This window comes from Myripristis murdjan, chromosome 18 (genome assembly GCF_902150065.1).
Source record: "Myripristis murdjan chromosome 18, fMyrMur1.1, whole genome shotgun sequence".
In the NCBI taxonomy this organism is placed as follows: Eukaryota; Metazoa; Chordata; class Actinopteri; order Holocentriformes; family Holocentridae; genus Myripristis; species Myripristis murdjan.
The window spans coordinates 5,467,434-5,489,297 of record NC_043997.1 but is presented as its reverse complement, the minus strand read 5'-3'; the positions used below and the strand labels follow the sequence as shown (position 1 = coordinate 5,489,297).

The 21,864-nt window shown below is 40.0% G+C and overlaps 1 protein-coding gene across 1 annotated transcript in view; it reads right to left on the bottom strand.

Annotated features, from left to right (window-relative positions):
- The window catches only part of LOC115377039 (uncharacterized protein DDB_G0290685-like), a 26,456-nt gene extending 4,869 nt beyond the window's left edge, over positions 1 to 21,587 (bottom strand). Inside the window, exon 1 of the mRNA XM_030076892.1 lies at positions 21,154 to 21,587. Within this exon, the coding sequence (XP_029932752.1) occupies positions 21,154 to 21,587 (434 nt within the window). The remainder of the gene's footprint in view (positions 1 to 21,153) is intronic.
- Between the last annotated feature and the right edge of the window lie 277 nt (positions 21,588 to 21,864).

The window sequence follows — 21,864 nt, the reverse complement described above, 5'->3', positions numbered from 1 at the left end:
TCAGAGGCAATTATGTTTGTTTTAAATGAATATTCTTACAAAATGTTTTTTTGGTGCTGTTGAGTTATTAAGTAATCGGCTCTTTATACAAAAAATAAGGTTTTTCAAATAAAAAAAAAAAACATTACGGTGACAGTGTTGACCAAAACAAAGTAATAACTGGGAAAAAAGCCTATTTTATGAAAAAAATGCAAAATGAAGGTGGCACGAGTTGGTGCAGTGGTTAGCACTGTTGCCTCACAGTGAGAAGGTCCTGGTTCGATTCCCACCCAAGGTCCTTTGTGTTGGAGTTTGCATGTTCTCACCCCGTGTCCTGCGTGGGTTTCCGCCGGGCACTCCGGTTTCCTCCCACCGTCCAAAGACATGCAGGTTAGGGTGAATTGGAGAAGCTAAAATTGCCCCTAGATGCGACGGTGTGTGGATGTCAGTGTTTGTCTGTCCTGCCCTGCGATGGGACTGGCGACCTGTCCAGGGTGTTTCATTGCCTTTCCGCCCTATGTGCCCCTGGATATGCTCCAGCAACACCCCCGCGACCCTTGTGAGATAAGCGGTTTAGAAGATGAATGAATGAATGAATGCAAAATGAGGAGTTGCCCGTACATTGCTGAACAGCCAAGACCTTGGCCTATAATGATATGCCTTCAGATTTTGTGATTAAACTCACTTTTTATTTCAAAATTAAAACCTGTTTTATCCAAATTCCCAAAAATCAGTGCAAATGAACCCTCAACTGTTTAAAACTAGACTACCTGCATTTATTGTGACATATAAAAACCCACCTCTGACCTGGGACGTGGATGTGTGTGTCCCTTGCTCAACTGGTTGATGCTGAGCTGCTGAACCCTGCAGGTGAAGCTGTTGCTGTGGCTCTTCTCCACAGTCACTCTGCTGCTGACAGTATAGAGGCCATCAGGACACTCTGACTGTCTCTTGGAGCTCCAGCAGAGAGGAGCTTTCCCTCAGCGTCCAGCCAAAACAGCTCAGGCTCTGGGTACCAGCCTTTACTTTCACACTCTAAAACCACTCCACTGCTGCTTTTGGTCATGTTGATGACAGGAGAGGAGGCAGCACCTGATGAGGAGAGAGACAACAAACTTCAAACAATGATTAAAATGAAAATACAATAATATTCATCATGCAATCAACAAATCAGAAAGGTGGAAAGAACCACCTAATTATAGTGGTGGTTGTACATATCATTCAGTAAACGCACAGCTGTCTGTAGTGGTTTAATTCAGCTGTAGCTGCATAAGTATAATAAGGCAGGGCTAAACTACGCAAGCCCTCGTTTCAATGAATATACGTTTTGAAAAAATGCACAGTTAACACATGCTCACTCACCAACAATAGAGCGTAATAGTAGTTTCCCTACTCAATGAAGGAAAGAAGCATCTGTATTTTCCTTCATCAGAGAGGTTCACTTCAGAGAGTTTCAGTGAACGTCTCCATGTTTCCAGTTTGTCATAGAGCAGAGAGCGTTCTGGGCCCTCGTAGACGGGTGTCTTTTATCGACAAGTTCCTGACCATCACTCCACACATGGCAATTTGGGGTCCAGGTCAGGTCTCAGTCCACGTCCACTGTCATTCCAACACATCCACAGCAGGTTCAGGTGGCATGGCAAAGATGAGGTCATCACCAACTGTTGAAACAATTGGCTGAGGTGGACCAATCAGCTGAGGCTGCCCTGTGAAGAAATACTTTGTTTTTCCTATTTACTGCAGAAGGAACAAACTGAAGTGGTTCAACTCTGACTGCCAAACCTATATGCTAAACATGAGTGAAAATTTTCTATGGTGCTTTTAACTGAGATTATAATAGAAAGGCACAACCCTTTTTAGGCCTACCAAGGTGAAAACAACCTTGGTAGGCCTGACGATGTTGCTGTGATGATGAACATGTTATGTGTCTGGAGTCCACAAGCCATTTAACATCCAGTAAATCTGGCATCTATGGTCACAATAGAGCTCTTCTGTCCAGCACCGTCTAGTGATTTACACAAGCTGCTAATACATGGGTCATGAGCTAAAGACCAAAGTGTGGGCCAAGCTGCTCCTTGCAAAACCCTTCTTGGATGAATTAAAATAGATCCACACAGTGAAGAATACAGCACTCTACCTGTATGCCCACGTACCAACAACAAGCTCAACAACAGATTCTTGTTTCAGTGTAGGAATGAGCATCTGTATTTTCCCTCATCAGAGGAGGTTTGACTTAGAGAGTTTCAGTGAAATGTCCCCGTCCTTCAGTTTGTCAGTGAACAGAGACGTTTCTTCCCTCGTAGGACGGGTTTTGATCAGTCAGAAAGTCCTGCCTTCCACGCCACACGTGGACAATCTAGGCTTCAGGTCCGGTCCTCGCCCACGTCCACTGGTCGTTGCAGCAACATCCACGGCGGGTTCCAGGTGGCACGGCAAAATGATGTCACCTCCAAGTATTGCTATAATTGGCTGAGGTGGACCAATCAGCTGAGACTGACCTGGGAAGAAATGGGTTTTGTTTTTAATATTTCCTGCAATGAGATCTGAATGGATCACTGCTGTTTTATTTGTTTGGATCTACTAAGACCTGGAGATGGCAATTAAAATTATGATTATTACTGAATATGTTTGTGTGTAAAAGTCTTTGGTTCTTTGGCTGTTATGCACTCTGCCTGTCCATAGTGTTTGACCTGTGTGTTCCTGTGTTTCTCCCTACTTTGTGTTCTCCTGTGTGTGTGTGTGTGTGTGTGTGTGTGTGTGTGTGTGTGTGTGTGTGTGCGTGCGTGTGTGTGCGTGTTTGTGTGTGTGTGTGTGTACTAGGTATTGCTAATGTTGTGGGGACATAAATCTGTTTACACAGTCACGTTGTGGGGACTCGCCTCCCTTATGGGACAAAAAACAAGTCCCCATAAGTGAAAATCATTAATTTAGGGTGAAGACTTGATTTAAAAGCTAAGATACTTTAGGGTTAGGTTAAGGTTAGGTTAGGTTAAGGTTAGGGTTAGGCAGGTAGTGGGTAGGTTAAGGTTAGGATAAATCTCCAGGAAATGAATGTAAGTCAATGTAATGTCCCCTGAAGTGATGGAAACCAACTTTTGTGTGTGTGTGTGTGTGTGTGTGTGTGTGTGTGTGTGTGTGTGTGTGTGTCTCCCTCACCCACTCTCTCTGCTGCTTCACCTGATCCTGCTTGCTTTCAGTGCACCTGCCTCTCACTGACTCATCTGATCTACAGGTGCAAGAACCGGCTCTCACATCCCAGACCCCGCCAGATCGCACCTTCTTCTGTGGTAGTCGATGCGGCTCTAGCCGATGGCCTGCATCCACTCCAGCGTAATTTGGTGACACACCATGGTACTTTGTGTGTTAGTTCCCTGCACAGGAGTGTGTCAGAAGGACAAGACAGCAGAGTGATGGAGAACCAAGGCACTGAAGACAGAGAGCTGCGAGTGAAGGGACCGTCCAGTCTTCAGAAGAGGCAATCCTTGACCTCTAAAAACTCACATCAGCTTTTCATTTTCTCCAAACGACGATACTGCAGAGGAAAAATGGAAGTGGAAATTGCAGGAGGTAATGAAGTTATGTCTAGAGAATTAAAAAAAAAAAAACGAGGGCCAAAAGAATTACTTATCCTTAGACATTCAGAATTAACAAGTAAAGGCAATCAAACTAGAGGAGAGAGAGAGAGAGAGAGGAGAGAGAGGAGAGAGGAGAAGAAGATGATTCTACTCTTAAAATCATTTAAAGTCTTATTTAAATAATCTAATTTTAAGAATATGTTTCTTTCCCCCCGAAATGATGACTTTCTCATTAGACAGCTGAATGGCACATTGAGCAGAACTACTTCCACTTGCATTTGTGTTTTACAATGCGTTTTGAACCAGGTTTAGCCTTTACACTTTGCCAGTTACAACACTCCAAGTTAAAACACAAGTACCTGCAGTATCTTGAAAAGTTACTCACTTGACCTCAAATAACCTCAAGTGGTGTTCAGATACAAACATTTTGGAGGGGGAGGTATTTTTTTTTTTTACTTTACAAGCCACTCACATGTGAATAAAGAGCTGCAGTTAAGCTAAGACATCAAGCAATGATATAAACCTGCTGATGGATTCATTTTAAATAAAAAACAAAGAACAGGTGATATTATATTCTGAAAAAGCTGACACAGTCCTACCTGTTGCATGCTTTTTTTTTTTTTTGATAAATTTTTTTGGTAAATTGCTTTACCAATCAATACTTCTGATACTCTTGGCTCTCTAAATACTATCAATTATTGTTATTTACTCTTAAAATACTTCAAGGTGTTTGTACTAACCTGCCATTGATCAACTCGAAGAGTATCTGTCTTTCCCCTTTGAAATACACCAGTGTATTTACAAGCCAGATAGCAAAGGCGACTATAATAGGGAAATTTTTATATTCTGGAATTTGGCATTTTTTATGCCAAACAAAATATAGGCCTACAGTAAATTGTCAGTTAAGGATCTGCAACCACCATGTTGCATCCATGTATCAGAGTCAACAGCGCCCCCTGCTGGTCATTCCAGCATCTACCTGCCTGTGCATCTACATGGAATACACCTGGATTATAAAATGAAATGTGGCTTGGGTTACTGCAGACCTTACACGCTGTTATCTAGAATACTTTATGTACTACTTATGCATTACTTTATACACTTTCCCCTTTTGAATGACTTTCACTGTAAACGGTTCCGGAGAATTAGTTTTACTTTCATTTGTGGCCAAGGAGGGGCAGGACAGGTTTTGACTTTAAAACATATTTGGAAGCTGCCAGGAGGATTTGAGTTATGATAACCCACCGTGTCTTTTATGTTTATATTTTAAAAATGCATTTTGCACATTCACCGACAAAAAGCCACACAAGCCTAATAAAAATAAAACACAGTAATAGGCTCATAACTGAGAGCTTAGTGCTCAACATAAGTTGGGTGCTCTGGAAATCTGAAAAAAATATGATTGCATAGCTTACTAAAATAAAGAAAACAGTTCATGATGGATTCATTTTGATTTAACATCATTACAAGAGTCAACATATAACTTCAAAAAAGTTTCCATACCTGTTGCGTGTCTCACAGTCGAGTCAACGCGGAGGAAAGAGTAGGCTGCCATGCCAAAGTCCGCAAATAAAACGATAAGAAAAAACCTGTACGGCTGGTCTTCCTGCTCTGCCGCACTGGACCGTGATGTTTGCTCCCTGTGTGCAGCTCAGACAGACTCACATCAGGCTTTGACATGAAGAATGACGATTCAGAAAACATCATCAACCAGTGAAGCCAAAACAAACAAACAAACAAACAAACAAACAAACAAACAAACAAACAAACAAACAAACAAGCAAACAAATTCAATACATAAATAAATTAAATATCATGTGTGAGGTATATACCTGTAGCCTACTCAAAGGCATAAAAAGGAATTAAAATATCCCACTGAAGTATAAAATATCATTTCTTTGCTAAAAATTTTACGTATAAATAGAGAGAAGTCATTGTTGTAAAAGCTAAATTTAATGTGAAAACAGAGTACCTTATTTATAGTGAAACCAATGGCTGTGAAAAGACAACAGAGTTGCATGTATTTTCTTTTTTTTAAATAAAGACAAAAGCACATAGTTCAGATAAGATAAGTGAAAGTACCTGTAAAAATAGTAATTACAAAAATTTCAAATGTACCAAAATCGACCTCACTACAGTTACAAGAGTAAATGTAGGCCTGCTTCCACCTTTGTTTCATGTTGAACAAGAGGATCCACAATTTGGAAATGTTATCAGATGACAGGTGATGACAGGTGATTAACATAATAATGATAATATAAAATATGTCAGCAGCAAATAAATCAGTGCCTCCCATATTTCATGAGGGAAACTGACACAAAGGAAATGCTAATCTGTCTATTATCCTGCCGACCTGCAGGGGGCAGAGTGGCATCACTCTCTCACCCTTTCTCCCTCTCTCTCTCTCTCTCTCTCTCTGTGTGTGTGTATGTGTGTGCTGCAGTAGTAGCCACTACTAATTTGCATACTGAAAGCTGATTGGTCATAAAAGAACCAGAGTTAATGGTGACGTCATCCACTCTAAACAGAGATGAACATTCCACCTAAACTGTGTTTTGCTGAATAATTTGAAGGTAAAAGCTGAAGTAGAGAAATTGAGAGGATCACACATTACAGATTTAGTAGTAGAGAAATATTTGTAATTCTAAAATTCAGGGACATGGAAGGAGTAGTAACATGGAAGGGCGCAAGGCAGTAATTTTGCCTAGGGCGGCAACATAGGCTGAACCGCCACTGCTAAAACTAGATCTAAAACAACTTAAGGACCACAGCTTGTTTACTGAATATGCTTGTTAAAAATAATAATCATAATCGTAATATAAAACTGAAAAAAATAAAATGAGGAAGACAGTTTATTTATTTATGTTTTTATTTATAATAATGTAAGTGGAATTATTTACTTACACTCATAAAATAACAGGACACTGATATCACCCTGTATAGTTATGATGCATTAAAAAAGTCTCATATGAACGGTCATCAAGGAACAAGGCAAATGTTATTACATGGGATGATACTTTCAAAGCAAGCAACATAACTGTTAAAACACAAAATAAAAAAAAATAAAAAAATGAAGAGACAGCAATAAATAACTAGAATTCATGTCTTTCATATTCAGTCACTCTGCTTTATACTTATTGGATCTTAAATCAACATGTGTAGGAAAAACAGGAGCTTTTATTGAGCTCACTTCATACCACTGAGCTTAATTTGTCTTATTCAATGAAAGAAATTATAGTGTGACGGAGTTACTTGTGACTACTGGGACAAAATACCCACAAGCTCATAACCATTATGTTGTCATCATTTTACAGGTTTGTTTATTCATCTTTTCTATTTGTATTTAGTCACCTTATTGTCACGAAACTGATCAACTGAAGCAGAGGCTTATGTGAGATCTCACCAGAGACTACAAGGGGGATTTTTTTTTTCAAATGTTCAAAACAAGAAACAAGCGACACAGTTGTATAAAAAACAAAAGTGCATTCTTAATTTTATCTCTTCCCTGCATCTGCTTTTTTGCATCTTGCATCTCAAAATAAACTTGACTGTCTTGTAATCTGTCAGCAGCAGCTGAGCAGGGCAAACTTGTCCATCTTCTTCCATATTTACATTTTTAGAAATCCGTTTCTGGAGTTTATCGATTGCATGTTGTAGCAGAGAGAGAACTGAAACACTGAGACGGCTGAGCTGAAACTTAAACATTAGGTTGCACAGTCAACATGCTCAAGTCATTTTCTCTTGTATGTTATAATCACTTTAAAAGCAGGATGTCAACAAAGATTTACAAATTGATCAGTGTTGAGTCAAATGGCCTTTCGTAGTGCTTTCATAGTTCACTCTCTTCTTTCTGCTTTGTTGTCTTCTGTGGCTGTTCCAACTCTGTCTTTCTCTTGTCTAGTTCCCTCTGCTGTCTGTCTCTGCTCTTGGTCTCTTACCATTTCTGGGGCCAGATTCTCCATCTTAAGATGTTTCGTAAGAGGAAAAAATGAGAAGTTCATAAGAATGTTCTCAAGTGCTATTCCCCATTATTTTCTTAAGAACTGCACATTATCTTAAGAACTTCTTAATTTTTTCCACTTACAAACTTCTCAACTATCTACCTTTATGTAAACAAACAGCCTCTAGCTGCAACCCACAGCAGTTCCATCTAAAATACAACAAAACAATATCCATTATAGTCTCAACTTTGATTTGATGTTATAAAATTGAGATATATACTTTGTATTGGACAACGACAATATTACTAACCTATTAGTTATGAATGAATGAATGAATGAAGAATTTTATTTTCAAACAAGTATACAACAACAAAAAAAAAATATATAATATATATGTGTACGTTTTCCATATATAAATACAAAAAAGGACAACAAAAAGAGAAACAGATAAACAACATGGTGTATCTTGTTTGAAAAAGGAGTAGGAAGAAGTATACACTTTTTTATACCTACCCCTTTCTAACTATTCATCATAATTGATGGAATTGGATTCTATATAATTCAATACAACTGTACATATAAATACATATAATTATACAGCCTAAGTACTAAACAAATCCCGTATAACGCGCAATTTCTACTGTATATATACACACATATGCATATACATACATATACATACATACATACATCCCTACTTACACATGTATACATACATCCCTACATAAATATATATACATATATATACACAAACACATATACATGTATATACGTACACACACACACACACACACACACACATATGCATCTATACATATACATATATATACATACAAACACATACATGTCTACACACATACACATACCTATATATACCTGTACATACACACACACACACACACACACACACATACATACATCTATATCTATGCATCTATGTATCTATCTATTTATATATATACATCCATTAACATATTAGTTTATGGAATCTAAATATAATTGACACATGAATGGTGACTGGTGGCTAAACAAAATGTCCTCATATAGACTCAGAAACAATAGCCTATATGTGTCTAAATACTGGTTTAGATATTAGGCTGAATTATTATTAATCGTTTAGATAACGATTATCACTATGTTAATATATACAATGTAAAATTATTAAGGTATTAGCCTACTACATTAATCTATGTTATATAATCAAATTTGGCTCTAAATTAATCAAGGATGTTTGAAAAATAGCTTACCTTCACACAGCATGTGGTTAATTAAGACAACCTTTACCTGTCTTAAAGTTATGATACTATTTAAGAAAAATAGTGAGATAATTTCTTTCAAGAATCACATTTATTCTTAAGAAAAATCTTAAGAATAAAGTTGAGAACATTCTTAAGATCTTTTGTTTGGATTCTTAAGATATTTTGTTTGTGAATTCAAAAATATCTTAAGATTCTTCTTAAACCCAAACTTAAGAAAAAAAGTGGAACTTAAGAAGAAATTTAATCTTAAGAACCTTTGGAGAATCCAGCCCCTGCTGTGGTCTGAAAATCAGCTTCTGTCTCTTGTTCTTCTCCCAGGAAACACTCTGCACTATGAAAGCTGTCTTTATCTGAATCTTCACCCAGTTTCTCCATACCAACGTAATGAAATGTAATGGGTTGTGCCCAGCTCTCCGTCTCCTTCTCCTCCTACCACAGCATAATTTTCAGTATCGTAATTTATAGATTCGGTCTTCCCTGCTACTTCTTCCTCATGGCATATTTTGGTCTCTGTGTGCATATGGACAACAGTGTATTTTAATGTAAATGCGATGTTGCAAATTTTAGGAAAATGAGTGAAAACCATTTTGTTCCATTAAAATTACTGCAGTGAACACTCATTAACACCAACCACCAAAGAACAGGGATAATAAATAGATACTGAAAGAAATCCTCTGAAATGATAAACCACAAAGCAGCAGAGTATTTATATAAATCTAAACCGCAGCTGTTTCAAGGTGAAAAAGTACCGGTGTCCTAAATTCATCAAAACTCTAATGACCTGGAACATGAATCTGTGTGTCCCAGGTTTGTTGTATTTTGCTCTGCTGAACCCTGCAGGTGAAGCTGTTGCTGTGGCTCTTCTCCACAGTCACTCTGCTGCTGACAGTATAGAGGCCATCAGGACCTCTGACTGTCTCTGGAGCTCCAGCAGAGAGGAGCTTTCCCTCAGCGTCCAGCCAAAACAGCTCAGGCTCTGGGTACCAGCCTTTACTTTCACACTCTAAAACCACTCCACTGCTGCTGTTGGTCACGATGATGACAGGAGAGGAGGCAGCACCTGATGAGGCGGGAGATGACAAACCAAATAGAATGATAATTGGCACAAAATCCATCCATCTACAGTATTTTCCATGCCACTATTGGCTGAGGTGGACCGACCAGCTGAGGCTGATGGAACAGACTAAAGAGGTTCAACTCTGACTGCCAAACCTATACGCTAAAAGTGAATGAAATTTTTTTCTATGGTGCTTTTACTGAGATTATAATAAATAGGCATTCACCCCTTTTTGAGTCTCTTGAACACAACCTTGCTAGGCCTGACGATGTTGACTGTGATGATGAACATGTTTATGTGTCTGGGGTCCACAAACCCATTTAACCTCCAGTAAATCTGGTATCTATGGTTACAATAGAGCTCTCTGTCCAGCACCGTCTAGTGATTTACAGAATCTGCTGATGCATGGGTCATGAGCCAAAGACCAAAGTGTGGGCCAGGCTGCTCCTTGCAAAACCCTTCTTTGGATGAATTAAAACAAAATCCACACAGTGAAGATACAGCACTGTACCTGTATGTCCACTTACCAACAACAATCTCAATAAAAGAGTCTCGTTTCAGTGTAGGAATGAAGCACCTGTATTTTCCCTCATCAGAGAGTCTGACTTTAGAGAGTTTCAGTGAAACATCTCCATCCTTCAGTTTGTCAGTGAACAGAGATGTTCTGCTCTCATAGGACGGGTGGTGATCAATCAGAGGATCTGGACCATTACGCCACACATGGACAAATCTGGGCTCCAGGTCGGGTCTCGTCCACTCCACTGTCGTTGCAGCAACATCCACGGCAGGTTCCAGGTGGCACGGCAAAATGATGTCACCTCCAAGTATTGCTACTATTGGCTGAGGTGGACCAATCAGCTGAGACTGACCTGGGAAGAAATGGGTTTGTTTTTAGTATTTCCATATGACAACTGAGGGGACTGGTTTAACTCTACAAGCCTGTGTTTTCAACATGAAATTCTCTTATTTATTTTTATTTTTTTTTAAGAGACTGTCCTCCAGAAAAAAACAACCCATAGGTTGTTTGTGCAGGAGGTTAGTACGAGCTGTAGTGGCGACCCCTGGTAGTCCTTTAGATAATGTCACTGTGGTGTAGTGTTAAAGGAGCAACAGACTCTTAATCAGGACACTGGTGATGCCATGATGAACCGGTTAATCAACATGACTTCTACTGAGCTGATTTAAGTTCAAATCCAGGCTAGAGCACTGATTGTTTTTAGGTAGGTAAGATTTTCTAACCTTAAGAATGACCATTTCCTAACCATAACCACTACTTAGCTTGTTCAGGAAACGGTTCTTCAGGTCACATTAGAGAGTCAAAACAAACAAATTTTATGGTAAGTGTGTCATGCAGTGTGGGACTCACACTGGCATGATCTTGGTTTTCAGTGGCACCCAGCCTCGGTCTTGGTTTCAGTCCAGGTGGTGTTGACTACAGCACTACCACTGTGTGGCTATGATTCCACATTTCTTTTCTTGATTCCATATATCCGAAGCATAATTTGTGACCTTCCAAACACACACACTGTGGCATTACTTTGTGTGTTAGTTACCTGCACAGGAGTGTGTCAGAAGGAGAAAAACAGCAGAGTGATGGAGAACCAAGACACTGAAGACAGCGAACAGAGGCATCCTTGACTTCTAAAAACTCACATCAAACGATGATACTGTAGAGGAAAAGTGTAAAGGGTGAATTTCCAGGAAGTGATGAAGTTATGTATAGATTGAGATAAATTAAAAACAATATACTTAGGCCAAAAGAACTACTTCTGCTTAGAGATTAAGAGTGTTTGGGTAAAGACAATCGAACTAGTTTAACTACATACAAAGAAAAGTAGACAGAAATGATGGCTTTCTCATGAGACAGCTGAAAAAATGAATGTGGTTACTGGTCAGAAAAAGAGACTGAAACTGAGTAAATGTTAGTCTCTCAGTTACTCATCTTTATGGATGAGGACAGCACCCCCTGCTGGTCATGCTATTATTTTCATGCTATCATCATGCTATTGTTTTCATGTCCGCTCAGACAAAAATAGTTATATTGTTAGTTTAAGTTTTATTAAAGTGTAAATCCAACAATCTCCCATGTTGTATGACAGTTTCAGACCTGACACCTTTACCACCGTCTTCAGCTGCAGACTTTACTCTCCTCCTGTTTGTCCTCACCGTGAAGTGATACCGTCTTGCAGAACTACTTTCACTTGCATTTGTGAGTGAGTGTACAGACTTTAAAATGTGTTTTGAAGGTTTAGCCTTTACACTTTGCCTTTTACAACCCTCAAATTTAAACTGCAAGTTCCTGCTCAAATAATTGAAGATTATTTACCTCAAATAACCTTCAGTGGTGCTCAGATACAAACATTTTGGAGGGGGGAGGTTTTTTTTTTTTTTTTTACTTTATCAAGCCACTCACATGTGAATAAAAGAGCTGCAGTTGAGCAGAGCCATCAAGCTATGATAGAAACCTGCTGATGGATTCATTTTAAATGAAAACCAAAGAATAGGTGTCAAATTATTTTTAATAAATCGATATAGTCCTACCTGTTGTGCGCCTCCAGAGCCACCGCACCTCACTGGAAAAAAAAAAAAAAAAACTAGAACTGTGATGCCAAAGTCCAGTAATAAAACAATGAATTACACAAAGAAAAAAAGTAACCCTTTGTGACCTACTTGTAAAAAAACAGCTGAACAGGACATAACATCAGATGAAAGGAAGTCTTAAATGAAAAAATCCACCACAACAAAATTCTACCACAACATATAAATGGCTTATACCTTTTTCTATATGTGCCATAAAAATTAAAGTCAGTTGTTTTAATAAAGAAATGTCGACAGCCAAAGAAAAGAAACGTTCATGACTTGGGTGAAAGGGCAGCTGATTGACTGCAGAGGGCGCAGCACCTCTTTCACACATTCATCCAATAAGTGTGGGCTTGTGTATCTCCTGGACACAGGGTGTGTGTGTATGTGTGTGTGTGGATGGAGAGATGAGATTAAAATGCGACATCTACACATATTCCTCCAAAGTGCAGGATATTCTGTAGGATGGCAGATGGAGTTTGGACAGGATGTCTGTGTTAGCCTTGAGATTATCTGAATTGTACATTTATGGAGTAATAATTTGTGATAATCTCGATATGTTGTCCCTCAATTAAGAGCCTGACCCTGCAAGATAATGAGCTCCATGGTCATTAATGGGGGGAAAAAAGGATAGCTGATATGCTTTTAGACTTATTATACAGGTGTAGTTTTCTTACATTATTTGTATTTTGACTTTAAAGCCAAAGAGGGAACTCAGCTGAGCTACAGTGAGCTCCAAAACAGTTTGATGTAGTTATTTAGTAAAAGAGTTAGTTAGTTAGTTAGTTAGTTATACATTTCTCAACTTCAACTACATCTCTGTTTCTAAGAGGTTTTGAAGAAAACTAAAACTAAGACAACCTGTGGTAACATCAGCATCAGAAAATAAAATAAAAAGCTGCACAGGAAGAGGAGGTTCTCACCAATGTCAGACATTTGCTGATTTTAGTTTGATGCTCAGACAGTCAGCAGGCAGCATGGAGTTCACAGCTCTCCTCCTCACACTGGGTGAGTACTGACAACGAAACCTGTTGAAGTGTAACAGCAAATCCTGGCACTGATAGCATCAATATAATATTTTGATTGATGTTGATTTTTAAGATTGTTTCCTGTGTTCTTGGGTGTCTGGCTGATGTGTCTGACAGAATTTACTGGGTGTGAATAAAAGTCATCATGATAATACATTTATCTTTTACTTGTCAACATGTTTGTTTGTATTTTAGCTTGCAGACACATGTCCACATATAAAAGCATCTATTTGAGATATGAGTCTGTGTGTCTTTGTCTCTCCAGTGATGAATGTTTTGATGCTAAAGGGTCTGCATGGCTGCTGTGCTCAGAAACGTGGTACGTAGCTGCTTTGTTTTGTGTTAACTTTTTGAATTTCATATTGAATTTCATATGCAAATCTTCAACAGCATGGAGAAATAAAGGCTTTTTAAGTTTTTTTATTTATGCTCTTAGTTGATCCTATAGCAAAATTTGATGTCATACCTTGACCTTGACCTTTGACTTTGGCCAAGTTTGATCTAATTCGATCAAGTTTGATTGAAAATGTTTGGGAAGTTCTGCTGTGTCTGTTCTTCAGTGTAGCAACCACCATAAGGCTTTTGATTATCCGATAATTTGTTGAAACTTTAAATAATCAAATTCTGAACAAATTTAAACTCTGTAATAAATTCAGATTGTTGATATTTCAAAGTGAAGTGAGCACATATGTGGAGTGTTTCAGTGCTGTTTATCCTTTTGGCCAAATACACTGACTACATGTTTCAAATGGTGGATATTTAATAATTTGGGGAAGAAACATCTTCAATAAACCTCTTTCATCTGATGTCTCTCTCTGTCCCTTTGTCTCAGACGCAGCTTTTCTTCGTGTCTCCCCAAACAGACTGCAGCTCTTTGAATACGAACGCGTGTCTTTTCACTGTGAGGGGTTTAATGGCTCCACTGGCTGGAGGGTGATGAGGAGCATCAAAGGGAAGGTTAACCCATGTGTTTCCATGTGGGAGAAGTCAAATGGCTCCTCTTGCACCATGGAGACCACCTATTCAGCGGACAGTGGAGAGTACTGGTGTGAGAATGAAGAGGAGGAGAGAAGCCTCACCATCAACATCGCCATCACAGGTACAGCAGCTTTACAGTAACTGAGACTCCAAAAACACACACCTGTACATCGTGTGTGTCTGGAAACCACCACTGTAGCCCCACCGTGTGTGTGGATGTCAGGGGAATGCAAGCAACTGGAGAATGGGGCTTGTACCTGCTAGAGGAAAGGTCATGAGGTCATCAGTGTTAACAGGGTTCATTCTTTGTGGAACATGAATATGTTCACCAAATTTCATGGCAGTTCACATGACAGATGTTGATATGGCAATTTTGACTTTTTGGCCTGAGGGTGGTGCTATAGGAAAGGTTGTGTGGTCACCAAAAATAACAGGGTTCATCCTCTGAGGAGCATGAACGTGCTCACCAAGGTAAGCCTGTAAGATTTCAGATTTGCAATCCATACGACCACATACGTAGGTTGTTTGCTCCAACCCTCCAATACGACCCACTGGAGTATTTCCTGAACTTGTAGCGCACATGGCCCACCAGATGGTCTCTAATATGACCCAAATGAGCTGGAGAGTTAGCCCACTACCTTGCCAGCTCCCTTTATATGACCACTAGAGGTCGCTTCACTTTAAAACATAACCACAGGTTGTAATAAGCTGCTGTACGAACAACCTATGAGGTTGTTTTTAGATGGAGGTCAGTCTCCAAATTTGACAATTTGTGTGCGGGGAGCAATAGAGGAAAGGCAGTGGTGACACTGATACAAATAGGGTTCATTCTCTAGGGAGCACAAGTATGCCAAGCAAACTACGTAGTAATCCATCCAATGCATTTAGATGTGGTGTGTAGACATGGCTGCCGATTGACTCAGCTGGAACATGTGGCCAGGTCATGTGTTTTGAGGCAAAAGTGGGACAATGCCTCTAGCACTCTGAGCACTGAGTTGTGCCATGAGTTAACCTGATAAACTCTGTACTTTATATTTATAATTCATACTGCACTTTACTGTACATAGTATGTCTGTTTATGCACTGTCTTGTCTTGTTTTGCATCTGTCCTGTTGTCTAAATGCACTCTGATACACCGACCCAAATTCCTAAATATGTTTTACATATTATGGCCAATAAAATTTTCTGATTCTAGTGCCATCTACTTGCCAGCTCCAAAAGACTACAACCTACTTGCTAAATTCAGTTTTTCTAATGGGCCCTATTATTGCGATTTTCACATAAAAGCAACCATTTGCTATAATGGATGCAACACAAGGATGTTTTGAGTTGTGGCAACATGGCAGGGAATTATCGCTGATGTCCCACTGGCTGAATCAACTATTATAGAGTTTTCTTTCTACTGTGCATGACATCAGGAGTGTCTATAAAACCTTTTAATGAAATTCATGTTGCTCAGTTGGCTCTGTGATCCTGGAGAGTCCTGTCCTTCCTGTGATGGAGGGAAGTGATGTCACTCTGCGCTGTAAAGCCAAGACGACTCCCTCCAACCTCACAGCTGATTTCTATAAAGATGGCCTCCTCATGAGGAGCAACTTCACAGGAGAGATGACCATCCACAGTGTCTCCAAGTCTGATGAAGGTTTCTACAAGTGCAGCGTCTCTGACTCTGGAGAATCACCAGAGAGCTGGCTGTCTATCAGAGGTGACACATCACAGTTTCCACACAAAATTAAGACAATAATTTGCTTTGCTCAGCCATGTTGAATGCAGATAATAGATAATAGATAAGTAAAGAGTTAACAAAACAAGGCTAAGTACTTAAATATGTAGGTTAGCACTTACAGAATAGCTAGAGCTAATAAAACATTTATTTACTCCTGTAACAACTGATTGGCAAAATAATATTAAAGTACCAAAACTATCCATTTTACTGCTGTTTTTCAAGCTTAAAAAGTTGCATACTGCAGTCCCGGTATGATATTATGTACTTTCTGTTTTCTCTCAGCTCTTTATGAAGAGACAGAGGACCGGCCTCCTCTCCTCTTCATCATCAGGACTGTTTTTACTGTTTTACTGGTGGCTGTGCTGGTGCTGATCGGATTACATCACTGGTGGACATGCAGAGGTACAGAAAAACAACAGCTGCATAGGGATCTAGATATTTTTTAGCCTTTAGTGAAAAGAGCACAACATGTAGAGTGGTTTTTAATTTAAATGTCTCACATATTTTTTGTTAAGTTATTTTTATAGCAGGGCAAGCAGGTCAGTCATGAACGGCGACTATATCGAGAAATGTACATTCTCACAAGTGAGGTCAAATAAAGACTCTAGTCGCATCTTCGAACCACAAAGTCTTTTCATAATACGAGCATCTTGCACATAGACGTATGAGAAACCCTCTGCAAAGTAACCACGGCTCGCCTCCACCTCTCTGAACGGACTGTCAGGTTGTTTTTAGTGATGAAAAAGTCGCAAGTCAGACCACACTGAGCCAAAGGTGAAGACAACTGCACTGTTATTTATGTGAATATCTTCCAAAACTGTGTTGTCTTTGATGTTTAATGCAGTGAGACTCTGTCAGGACAAAAAGCATTATGAGAATGATCAAATAGCACAGTGGTGGCTGTACATGAACCTAGAGGCTGCAGAAAGGGTTAAAAAGTCAATAACTGGTTGCTTCTTGTAAACAACACTGATAAAATGATCTGTATACAGCTGTTTCCTCTGTTACTGAATAAAAGCTGAGCTGCCATCCAACTAAAACAGTTTGATCGTGTTGATTTCAATACAGTTGTAGCCTCACATGGTCAAAATACTGTGTAAAGTCATTATTTACAGAACAGTTATAGGACTGAAGCATATTCACTTCATCTATCAGAGGAAAATATTCCAAAAAAAAAAAGCTTGGAAGAAAGTTCATTTATCAGTGTTTTCTTTATTTAGTCATCTGATTTCACATTACACAGGAGGAACTTGAAGCACAGCCTTATGTGAATTCTCACCAAGGAATATGTAGGGAAAAAAAAAAAATCTTTGACAAAATAACTCTAGCCTCAAAATATGATATACAAAAGAAAACAAACAACAATGTACAAAAAAACAATTATTAAAAAAAGACAACCTATGATAAAATTAAAAGCATCAGAGCATGTATTTTTTTTTTGTTATCACTTCATTTAATCTCTCCTCTGTCTCTCCTTTTTTCTTGCATCTCAAAACAAACTTGACTGACTGTTTTTATTTTTAATAAAACTGATTAATATTCTGAAATCAACATGAAGCCGTCTCCTTATTTACTCTTTTATGAATCCCATTCCAGAGGTTTGTGAGGACAGAGAAACTGGGAGTGTTGAGGTGAAATTCAAGCGTTTGACCTCCTTATTTCATTTGCGCTTGTATGGCACGTGCTAATATTGTTGTCACTTTAAAAGGAGAACAGCAACAAGATTAATAAACTAATCAGTGTTCTCATAAATCCAGTGCTCAAGTGCTGTTATTATAAAATCCTATGATTATTAATTGTACAAATTAAGATTGTGAGAAATGACAGTGTGCAACAGCTAATGGGTCATTATTTCTTCATGAATCACTCTCTCTTGGTTTTATTTTTTTCCTTTCCTTTTACTTTTCCCCCTTTTGTTTCTCTGATTTGTCTCTTGTGGCCTTTTCCTGTCCTGTTTCTCGTCTTGCTTCTGTGTTTCATTCGTTTCAGCTCCTCCCTTGCTTGTCTTCTTCTTGTCCTGTCCCCTCTGCTGTCGTGTTACTGTTTTGCCATCCCTATGTTGTTCTCCATCTCCTCCTGCTTCAGTTGGAGACTCAGTGTCTGTCCCATCAGTTCTCGATTCTGTATTTTGATGTCCTATTTTGTCTTCTTTCTGGCCTGCATTCAAAGGACTGACATCTGAGCTTTTACTCTTACAGCTCCCATCATCTGTATCTTCACCCACATCTTTCTTATCAGCAGCATCCTTAAAACTTCCATCATCATCATCATCATCAGCAGCAGCAGCAGCATCACCCACATTCTCCCCACCTGATGAGGGCAGGTTATCAGGGGAAGGAGCTTCAGGCCGTGGTGCTGCAGATGAAGCTGAAGACTCCTCAGCTGCAGGCAGGTTGTTGTGCTCCTCTTCCTCTGTTGTGGCAAGGAGCTCAGCATCACTCTGCTGGGAGGAAGGCTGCGGTCCGTCCAGCTGCTGCTGGCCAGATGTTTGAGCTGCCGGCTGTTGCTGGGTGGCTCTCACATCATTTATGTTAGAGAGCGGGCAGTGTTGATCTCCATTTCCTACTGTTTCAGTTGGAAAATTAGCTTCTGTCTCATCAATAGGTTTTGCATCGTCTTGTACTCCTCCCTTGTCCTGATCTTTCTCCTGTAGCTTTCCCTGATGCTCTGCTTCTCTCTTATCCAAATTCTCCGGCTGCTCTGTATTTCTCCCCTGACTTTCCTGGGGTTTTTCTTCTCCTCCTCTCTTTCTGACATCCACGTTGGATTTCTCCAGCTGGTCTGTGGTTACGCCTTGACTTTCCAGGGCTTTTTCTGTCTTTTGCTGATCTGTCTGAGGCTCTGTTTCAAGACTGTCCTCTTCATTTTCCCCTGCTCCTTCTTTCTGTGTTTTGAGGTTTGTAGTCTTTGTCTCCTCTGGTATTTCACTACTGCCTGTCTGAAGCCTTTTCTCTTCATCACTCTGTTTCTCTGTCTCTCCCAAGGCAGTATTGTTTTGCTGTTTGTGTTTTTCTGCTTCCATATTTGTTGCCGTATTACCAACACTTGCACCTTCTTCACTGGTCGGTGTTTCCTCTGTCTTCGGTGCTGTTTTCTGTCTCTCTGCTTCTGATGACAGCTCTTTGTTTCCGTCTCTTTCTTTCTCCACTTCTTTGTCCTGCAGTTTGAGGTCTACCTTGTTTCCTTCACTCCCTGTCTCTTCCTGATCCACAGACTCAGACTGGCTTTCATTCTCATCCGTCTGTCCCTCCGTCTCGTTTGGTTGTATGTTGAGTTGCTCTGTCTGGTTCTCCAGTTCCTTGCTTTCTGTTGGTCCAGCAGCTGCTTCTCCCACATGGTTCTCTTCATTCTCTGTCTTTTGTTGATCTTCCTCAGGTTTTTCCTTTTTGTCATCCTGATCTGTCTCTTTCTCTCTTTCTGTGACTGACTGCTCAGTGTCTCTTTCTCCTTCCATCAGTCCCTGAAGTCCTGTGTTGTTCTCCTGTCCTCTCTGTTCTTGGTATTATTGAATCACAAATGTTGTGTTGTCACTTACATATTTGGCTTTTTCCTGTCCTCCCTCATGCAGAACTTTCTCCTCTGTTTTGCTCGCATCATCTCTTCTTTGATCTACCTCGTTTTCCTTATGTTTTCCTTCTGTCTTATTCAAATCCATGTTGGATTTCTCATCTAGCTCTATGATGTGTTCCTGACTTTCTGGTGGGTTTTCCTTGTGTTGCTGCTCGACCTGAAGCCCTGTCTCCTGATGGAGCGGTGGGTTTTTTCTCTCCTCTGCTTCTTCATGTATTTTGACATCAGTTTTCACTGTGTCAGTCTCTGTTTTTTCTCCACTGGCTGACTGAAGTTTCTCCTCTCTCTCATCCCCCTGTTTTACTATCTCTTCCACATTAACATTATTTTCTTCCACCTTATCAATTGCTCCTGTTTCCTTTCTAGTACCTTCATTCTCTCCATCCTGCTGTGTTGTCTCTGTCTTGTGTGACAGTTCCAGTTCTCCTATTTTGTTGTCCACTTCCCCCGGCTGTCCAGTTACATGTACTTCTCCCATGTGTTGCTGTTGGTCTCTTTTTTTAGTGTGAAAATAATCTTCTATGTTGTCACTTAAAGATTGGGCATTGTCCTGTCCTGCCTTGTTCATATCTGTCCTCTCTGTTTGATCAGTGCCAGCTGTTCGACCAACAACCTGAATTTTATCTTGTGTCTCTTCCTGATGCTCTGAGTCTCTCTTTTTGACATCCATGTTGGATTTCTCCAGCTGATCTGTAGTTTCCTCCTTACTTCCCAGGGGTTTGTCTGTCTTTTGCTGATCTGTCTGAAGCCCTGTCTCAACACTGAGCTCTTTGTTTTCACCTGCTTCATTCTGTATTTTGAGGTTTGTATTCTTTGTCTCCTCTGTCTGAAGCCTCTTCTTCTCATCACTCTGGTTCTCTGTCTCTTCCAAGTTAGTATTGTTTTGCTGTTTGTGTTTTTCTGCTTCCGTGTTTGTTGCTGTAATTCCAGCACTTCCACCTTCTTCACTAGTGAGTGTTTCTTCTGTCTTCAGTGCTGTTTTCTGTCTCTCTGCTTCTGATAACAGCTCCTTGTTTGCATCTCTCTCTTTCTCCACTTGTTTGTCCTGCAGTTTGAGGTCTGCCTTGTCTCCTTCACTCCCTGTCTCTTCCTGATCCACAGACTCAGGCTGCCTCTCTTTCTCATCTGTCTGTCCCTCCGTCTCGTTTGGTTGCACATTGAGTTTCTCTGTCTGCTTCTCCAGTTCCTTGTTTTCTGTCGGTCCAGCAGCTGCTTCTCTCACATGTTTCTCTTCATTCTCTGTCTTTTGTTGTTCTTCCTCAGGTTTTTCCTTTTTGTCATCCTGATCTGTCTCTTCCTCTCTTTCTGTGACTGACTGCTCGGTGTCTCTTTCTCCTTCCATCAGACCCTGAAGTTCTGGATTGTTCTTCTGTTGCTGTTCCAGTTCTCCTTTGTGTCCCAGCTCCTTCTGCTGTCCAGCTTCATGTCCTTCTTCTATGTGAAAATCTTGGTCTCTTTCTACATCAGTGTGAAAATCATCTGCTGTCTTGTCACTTAAAGATTGGGCATTGTCCTGTCCTGCCTTGTCCACATCTGTCCTCTCTGTTTGATCAGTGCCAGCTGTTCGCCCAACAACCTGAACTTTATCTTGTGTGTTTTCCTGATGCTCTGCGTCTTTGTTTTTGACATCCATGTTGGATTTCTCCAGCTGGCTTGTGATTTCCTCCTGACTTTCCAGGGATTTTTCTGTCTTTTGCTGATCTGTCTGAGGCTCTGTTTCAAGACTGTCCTCTTCATTTTCTCCTGCTCCTTCATTCTGTATTTTGAGGTTTGTATTCTTTGTCTCCTCTGGTATTTCACTACTGCCTGGCTGAAGCCTCTTCTCTTCATCGCTCTGTTTCTCTGTCTCCTCCGAGTTAGTATTGCTTTGCTGTTTGTGTTTTTCTGCTTCCATGTTTGTTGCCGTATTACCAGCACTTGCATCTTTTTCATTTGTCTTTGTTGTCTCTGTCTTTGGTGCTGTTCTCTGTCTCTCTGCTTCTGATAACAGCTCTTTGTTTCCGTCTCTCTCTGTCTCCACTTCTTTGTCTGCCCCCGCCATGAGCGACTCTGTCTCTCTTCCTTCTTCCTCATGGTGCATTTTGGTCTCTGTGTGCATACAGACAGCAGTGTAAGTTCATGTTGCTGGCATGTTGCCTTTTGTAGGAGAAAAATGTGTGAAATTGAAGATG